Genomic DNA, 7,613 nt, shown 5'->3' on the forward strand with positions numbered 1-7,613 from the left:
TTTTTTTTTTCAATAAATCATTTTTTATTTATTTTTAAACATATACAATCATTCTCTATTACTGATTTTACTCCTTGTCTAAACTGTAGACATAATTGTCTACAATTGTGGCGACTAAGGAAGGGTTCAGTTTATGTAAAATCAACTTTAAGTAAATATTCCACGGACGTGACTTCTGCACAAGTACCTTCCTTTGTATTTTAGATTTAGATAATTTGTTTAAAATGGGAAATACAATAATATATTACAGGTAAGTTTTAGTGAGTAAGTACTCATACCTTTACATTTATCTTATCCTAATTTTTGTCTTTCCTTAGCTAAGAGTTAGGTTTCTATAGTATGGGTTAGGTAGAGGACAAAAGGACTCCCTTTTTTCATCCTTTTGTATCGGGTTAGGTAAAGGACAAAAGAACTCACTTTAAGATTAGATAACTATTAAGTAGCAAGAGAGAATTGATTGACAGATTAGATTTATGAGATCTTTCAAATAATAAAATTTGCCAAAATCAAGTTTGCCTTTCATAGTCACTTTCTTCCCTTGTACTTGGAAAAGAAACCTCCTATGGAAGAAAAAATGGCAAGTACTTCTTTAGCTAAAATCCATGTAACATATTTTAACCCCCAATTATTTTTCTCCAATTTTAGCCTTGTGGCCAGCGGCTAATGATTCGCTCATTTGTTTCAAAATCATCACTCCGATTTCACCCAAAACCAATCAAGTCCTTCGTCATGGTTCGGAAAACTTCCTGTTCCACCTCCTCAGATACGAATCACTATCGGGACTATGGGACACTCAAAACTGTAAAAGAAACCTCCTAAGTAAGAAAAAATGGCAAGTACAGCTTCTTTAGCTAAAATCCATGTAACATATTTTAACCCCCAATTATTTTTCTCCAATTTCAGCCTTGTGGCCAGCGGCTAATGATTCGCTCATTTGTTTCAAAATCATCCCTCCAATTTCACCCAAAACCAATCAAGTCCTTTGTCATGGTTCGGAAAACTTCCTGTTCCACCTCCTCAGATACGAATCACTATCGGGACTATGGGACACTCAAAACTGGGTTGCCCGAAGAAAATGGCTCAAAGCTTTTACCAAAAATAGATTGGATATTTCCCATTCTGCAGGAGAAGTCAAGTTCATATTTTTGGTACATTGCAAGTACAATCACTGTGGCAGCTGTCGGTATTGTGAGCAAATGGTTTCTCAGTGAGTTTATTTTACTTATGATTAGTAGGTAATAGAAAGTAGAAAAAAAATATACATATGGAATTATAATAATTAGAATAAATTGCTAGCCTCAAAATATTCAGGCCATTTTTCTTGTTCTTTATGTTGTTGTAGCGAGGTCGTAGCGACGCGAAATCGGGGATGAAAGTATAATGCCTTAAAAGCTGAGAAAAAAAGCTATAAGAAATAGTAGAGTTTAGGTCGAATACCCTTTCGCAACCCCGTTGTTGGAGCGTATTTTCTCTGAAAAATAGGTATAATTTTTCACATATGAGCTCGGGACTAATTTCGTTGGTAGGCCTATACGAGGTGGTAGCGACACGAATGTTGTTGTAGTCAGTGCAATAGTCCTAAATTAAAATGGCCGCGGCACATAGGGGATCAGTAAGAGACCGCCTTAACATAGTAATAATAATGTTGTTTAGTATCAGTATCTATTACCCAAGTCAAATGGATTCAAACTCCTCCTGTAGTTGGCAGTCCCAGAAATTCTTGGTCTTTAAAAGTTTATTAGTTTAAAAATTGTAGATACAAACATTGTAAACTAAAGACTTTTATCATAGGGTTAGGTTAAACACAAAAAGGAGCTTTCTTTTTCATTGTTATGGCTTCTGAATAATTACACCAGTTTTCATTTTTTTTTTTTTTTTTTTTTTTTTTTCTAACCCCGTTTTTCAGGCAATGAAAGTATGTTGTTGTAGTATCAGTATCCATTGCCCAAGTCAAATGGATTCAAACTCCTCCTGTAGTTGGCAGTCCCAGAAATTCTTGGTCTTTAAAAGTGTATTAGTTTTAGAATTGTAGATACAAACATTGTAAACAAAAGACTTTTATTATAGGGTTAGGTTAAACACAAAAAGGAGCTTTCTTTTTCATTGTTATGGCTTCTGAATAGTTACACCAGTTTTCATTTTTTTTTTTCTACAGCCTGGTTTAACAAAGTTCACTGTCACAATGCCAAACAACTACAGTCAGCCTTTGATAGCAGGCCACCTCATGTTCCTTTGCTCACCGTTTCCAACCATGATTCTTGCTTTGATGATCCAGGCCTGTGGGGTAAGCCTTTGAATATATTTAATTGGCCAAACGATAGTGAGGTCTATGTTTCAACTTGACAGTTTTTAAGTGGAAAACTGACAGGGTTCTAAAGAAGAAGAAGAACAACCTGTTATTATATTAAACCCATGAAATAAACGAGACCTTGTTTAGACTGCTGGTGTAAAGGCACTTTTTAGTCTCATTCGAGCAGGATGAACAAGGTATATTCTATTCTATTCTATTTTATTCTAGACCATTAAGTTTATGTAGTAGGGTTTTCCATAAGGAAGTCTTCAACCCACTAACTCATCTAATGGTGTTTTTTTTTTTTTCAGTTCTCCTAAAGAACCGACAGCTGTGTAATAACTCCAAAATGCGCTGGTCCATGGCAGCCCATGATATTTGCTTCACACAGACTTCTCATTCTTACTTCTTCATGCTTGGAAAATGTGTCCCGGTGGTCAGAGGTGCTGGAATCTATCAGGTAAATCAACCTAAAGTAATTTCATAAATAAACGAAGGCACAACTTTACCAATAGATCAGTTGCGCTTACTTGGGTGATGTTTCAAAGTCATAGAGCAGGAAAAATGAGGAGCGACGGAATTTTTCTTTTTCTTCTACGACTTCTAGATACCGAGATAAATCGATTTAAAAATACCGGTAAATCGTGAAGTTTGACGTCATCATTCCAGATTTTTTCCATATCCTTCCTCCCCCTCTCATTCTTTTTCTTGTCCTTCTTCTCCTCCTTTTACTTCTCTTCCTCGCTTCCTCCTCTTACTTCATTCTCAATCCTCACCTCTCTCTCTCCCTCTACTCTTCTTCCTTCTACTCCACCTTCTCCTCTTCCTTCTTCTTCTTCTTCTCCTCCTCTTTATTCTTCTCTTCTTCCTCCTCCTCCTCCTTCTTCTTCTCCTCCTCCTCCTTCTCCTTCTCCTTCTCACTCACTTGACACTGACTGATACTAAGGTTCGAGTTCCAAAAAAAACTTACCTAGTTATTTGGAAAAAAAACTTACATTATATTATATTCTTCCTTCTACTCCACCTTCTCCTCTTCCTCCTTCTTCTTCTCCTCCTCCCCTTTATTCTTCTCTTCTTCCTCCTCCTCCTCCTCCTTCTTCTCCTTCTCACTCACTTGACACTGACTGATACTAAGGTTCGAGTTCCAAAAAAAACTTACCTAGTTATTTGGAAAAAAAACTTACCTAGTTAGAAAAAAAAACAATATTTGAGAGAAAAAAACTTTTTGTGTTCCATTTTTTTTTTTTCTTCTTCTTCTTCTTCTTCTTCTTCTTCTTCTTCTTCTTCTCCTTCTCCTTCTTATTCTTCTCCTCCTCCTTCTTCTTCTTCTCCTCCTTCTTCGTCGTCTTCTTCTTCTTCTTCGTCGTCTTCTTTTTCTTCTTCTTCCCCTTCTTCTTCTTCTTCTTCTTCTTCTTCTTCTTCTTCTTCTTCTTTTTCTTCTTCTTCTCCTTCTTCTTCTCCTCCTTCTTCTTCTTCGTCGTCTTCTTTTTCTTCTTCTTCCCCTTCTTCTTCCTCTTCTTCTCCTTCTCCTTCTTCTTCTTCCCCTTCTTCTTCCCCTTCCCCTTCTTCTTCTTCTTACTATTTTTTTCCCGCTGTCTTTTTCTTCCTCTCTGACTTCAAACTTCTGTTATTTTTTTTGTTTATTGTAATTTTTTACTCTCAACCCTCTTTACAATGTTTTACTTTTTCTGTTTTCGACGTGAAAGAATTTTCGTGTTTTTGTTCGTTTCAAGTGAACTCGTTGAATTTTCGTGTCTTTCGTTTCATTTGAGCTATGAGTTTTATTTTGACAGTTTGAAACTAGGTAAGTAATCCATGAAAATAATTTCCTCTTGTCTGATATTCTATCCTCTTGTAAATGAGTCCTTTTTGTCCTTTACTTACCTAGCCGAGTTAGCTTGAAAGGGTTCGATTCCCGCCTGGGGCGGATTTTATCCTCAACAGTTAATGTCTTTATTTTGACAGTTTAAAACTAGGTAAGTAATCCATGAAATTAATTTCCTCTTGTCTGATATTCTATCCTCTTTTAAATGAGTCCCTTTTGTCCTTTACTTACCTAGCCGAGTTAGCTTGAAAGGGTTCGATTCCCGCCTGGGGCGGATTTTATCCTCAACAGTTAATGTTCGTTCTCGGAACGGCTGGCTTTCTCCTATCCTGTCTTCCTTCTCTCTTCGATTTCGGGACTATAAGACCTTAGCAGTTACAGCTCCCTCTATTTTTTTTTTAAGTTTACTTTATTCTATACTATTCTAATTTCCGTTCTACTCTAGTCTTTCAATTCTAATGTCAATTCTATTTTGATTTTGTTCTGTTCTAGTCTAATTTCTATTTTATTCTAATACCTACTTGTTCTATTCTAATTTCCGTTCTGTTCTATTCTAATGTCACTTCTATTCTATTCTAATGTCACTTCTCTCCCCCAGGCATGGAAACCGTGCTTCCCAACGAACCCTCGTATTACCTGCGGAGCGGTAAAACCCTCACCTTTATATTCTAATACCTACTTGTTCTATTCTAATTTCCGTTCTGTTCTATTCTAATGTCACTTCTATTCTATTCTAATGTAACTTCTCTCCCCCAGGCATGGAAACCGTTCTTCCCAACGAACCCTTGTATTACCTGCGGAGCGGTAAAACCCTCACCTTTATATTCTAATACCTACCTGTTCTATTCTAATTTCCGTTCTGTTCTATTCTAATGTCACTTCTATTCTATTCTAATGTCACTTCTCTCCCCCAGGCATGGAAACCGTGCTTCCCAACGAACCCTCGTATTACCTGCGGAGCGGTAAAACCCTCACCTTTATATTCTAATACCTACTTGTTCTATTCTAATTTCCGTTCTGTTCTATTCTAATGTCACTTCTATTCTATTCTAATGTCACTTCTCTCCCCCAGGCATGGAAACCGTGCTTCCCAACGAACCCCCGTATTACCTGCGGCGCGGCAAAACCCTCACCTTTCACGTTGGGGACCCCATCGATCTTGCGCCAATCCTGACCGACCTGCGCGTTATTCTAATTTCTATTTTATTCTAATACCTACTTGTTCTATTCTAATTTCCGTTCTATTCTATTCTATCTATTCTAATTTACGTTCTATTCTATTCTATCTATTCTAATGTCACTTCTATTCTATTCTAATGTCACTTCTCTCCCCCAGGCATGGAAACCGTGCTTCCCAACGAGCCCCCGTATTACCTGCGGCGCGGCAAAACCCTCACCTTTCACGTTGGGGACCCCATCGATCTTGCGCCAATCCTGACCGACCTGCGCGCCGCAAACCTGAGTGACCGCGAGGTAATAATAATAATAATGAGAAGTTTATTCATCACAATAGATCAGTTGCGCTTACTTGGGTGATGTTTCACAGTCATAGAGCAGGAAAAATGAGGACCAACGGAATTTTTCTTTTTCTTCTACGACTTAAAGATACCGAGATAAATCGATTTAAAAAATACCGGTAAATCGTGAACTTTGACGTCACCCGTTGAAATATTTGCAATCGAAAATCGAGTGAGAAGTTTATTCATCACAATAGATTAGTTGCGCTTACTTGGGTGATGTTTCAAAGTCATAGAGCAGGAAAAATGAGGACCAACGGAATTTTTCTTTTTCTTACGACTTTTAAATACACGTAAATCGTGAACTTTGACGTCACCCGTTGAAATATTTGCAATCGAAAATCGAGTGCAAATTTTTGTCGATGGTGGGATTCGAACCCGGGACCTTCTATCTTATCTGTTCGGCTATCTTATGAAGAATTGTATTCAATTTGTTTTGTTCTGTTTTTTAGGTGCGCGCCGCCCTTACGCAATTCATTCAGGATGAGCTGTATGCGCTCAAAGCGCGCACTGAAGACCTACACGCTGCGCATTTGAAAGAGGATGCGCGCATGCGTAGAGATAGTATTTGCAATCGAAAATCGAGTGCAAATTTTTTTCGATGGTGGGATTCGAACCCGGGACCTTCTATCTTATCTGTTCGGCTATCTTATGAAGAATTGTATTCAATTTGTTTTGTTTTGTTTTTTAGGTGCGCGCCGCCCTTACGCAATTCATTCAGGATGAGTTGTATGCGCTCAAAGCGCGCACTGAAGACCTACACGCTGCGCATTTGAAAGAGGATGCGCGCATGCGTAGAGATAGTACGCGCGCAGGAGAAAGTCAGGGGAGTGATGAAGAGAAGAGGCGCAGATGATAAAGGTCAGGCTAGCCCTTGTTTCAAGAAGGTCAGGTTAGGAGGCCCTTTGAAAACTGCCAGCATAGCTATCTTTCAATTTTCAAAGGGTTCTCTCTGCTTTTAAAGAACAAGCACTAGTCCTCACGATGGTTGACTGCGGTTCAGGACGAGCCAATTAAACATGGCTAGAGATCATCAGCCTGAGGCTTCGTGTATGGCTGATGGAATTGATTAGGTCACCTTGGGGTCATAGCTCGCACTAGGCCTCACGATGGTTGACTGCGGTTCAGGTCGAGCCAATTAAACATGGCTAGAGATCATCAGCCTGAGGCTTCGTGTATGGCTGATGGAATTGATTAGGTCACCTTGGGGTCATAGCTAAAGCCGCTACAACAACATAAAGAAGGTCAAGCTAGGGGGCCCTTCGTTTGAGAAAGGACTTGGCAATTTGCTCTGTGCAAAGTGTTACAGTTCCCTCTATCAAACCTCTATAGAGAAAGAATCTGGAAGGTGGGCCAGTGTCCTTTAAGGCCCCTTCCCACTTGTCGTTCGGAAATAAATCGTGTCTTGCGTTGTGGGAAGTAGACATAATTGTCTACAATTGTGGTGACTAAGGAAGGGTTCAGTTTATGTAAAATCAACTTTAAGTAAATATTCCATGGACGTGACTTCTGCACAAGTACCTTCCTTTGTATTTTAGATTTAGATAATTTGTTTAAAATGGAAAATACAATAATATATTACCGGTAAGTTTTAGTGAGTAAGTACTCATATCTTTACATTTATCTTATCCTAATTTTTGTCTTTCCTTAGCTAAGGGTTAGGTTTCTATAGTATGGGTTAGGTAGAGGACAAAAGGACTCCCTTTTTTCATCCTTTTGTATTGGGTTAGGTAAAGGACAAAAGGACTCCCGTTAAGATAAGATAACTATTAATTAGCAAGAGAGAATTGATTGACAGATTAGATTAGATTTATGAGATCTTTCAAATAATAAAATTTGCCAAAATCAAGTTTGCCTTTCATGGTCACTTGCTTCCCTTGTACTTGTAAAGGATAGGTGAAAGCCAGCCGTTCCGAGAACGAACCTTACCTGTTTGGGATAAAATCCGCCCCGGGCGGGAATCGACCCTGCGACCTAGGGC

At 38.6% G+C, this 7,613-nt stretch overlaps 1 protein-coding gene across 1 annotated transcript in view; it reads left to right on the plus strand.

Moving 5' to 3' along the window:
* Positions 1 to 7,026, plus strand: part of LOC103519981 (tafazzin homolog) — a 9,082-nt gene extending 2,056 nt beyond the window's left edge. Inside the window, exons 2-12 of the mRNA XM_026831276.1 lie at positions 646 to 799; positions 1,058 to 1,207; positions 2,156 to 2,284; positions 2,602 to 2,750; positions 4,714 to 4,726; positions 5,030 to 5,077; positions 5,188 to 5,300; positions 5,433 to 5,588; positions 6,085 to 6,193; positions 6,433 to 6,705; positions 6,831 to 7,026. Coding sequence (XP_026687077.1) covers positions 664 to 799; positions 1,058 to 1,207; positions 2,156 to 2,284; positions 2,602 to 2,750; positions 4,714 to 4,726; positions 5,030 to 5,077; positions 5,188 to 5,300; positions 5,433 to 5,588; positions 6,085 to 6,193; positions 6,433 to 6,488 — 1,059 coding nt within the window. The 5' untranslated portion in view covers positions 646 to 663 and the 3' untranslated portion in view covers positions 6,489 to 6,705; positions 6,831 to 7,026. The remainder of the gene's footprint in view (positions 1 to 645; positions 800 to 1,057; positions 1,208 to 2,155; positions 2,285 to 2,601; positions 2,751 to 4,713; positions 4,727 to 5,029; positions 5,078 to 5,187; positions 5,301 to 5,432; positions 5,589 to 6,084; positions 6,194 to 6,432; positions 6,706 to 6,830) is intronic.
* Positions 7,027 to 7,613: the final 587 nt, after the last annotated feature.

The sequence above is a fragment of the Diaphorina citri genome, unplaced genomic scaffold (genome assembly GCF_000475195.1).
Source record: "Diaphorina citri unplaced genomic scaffold, Diaci psyllid genome assembly version 1.1 scaffold3090, whole genome shotgun sequence".
Taxonomy (NCBI): Eukaryota; Metazoa; Arthropoda; class Insecta; order Hemiptera; family Psyllidae; genus Diaphorina; species Diaphorina citri.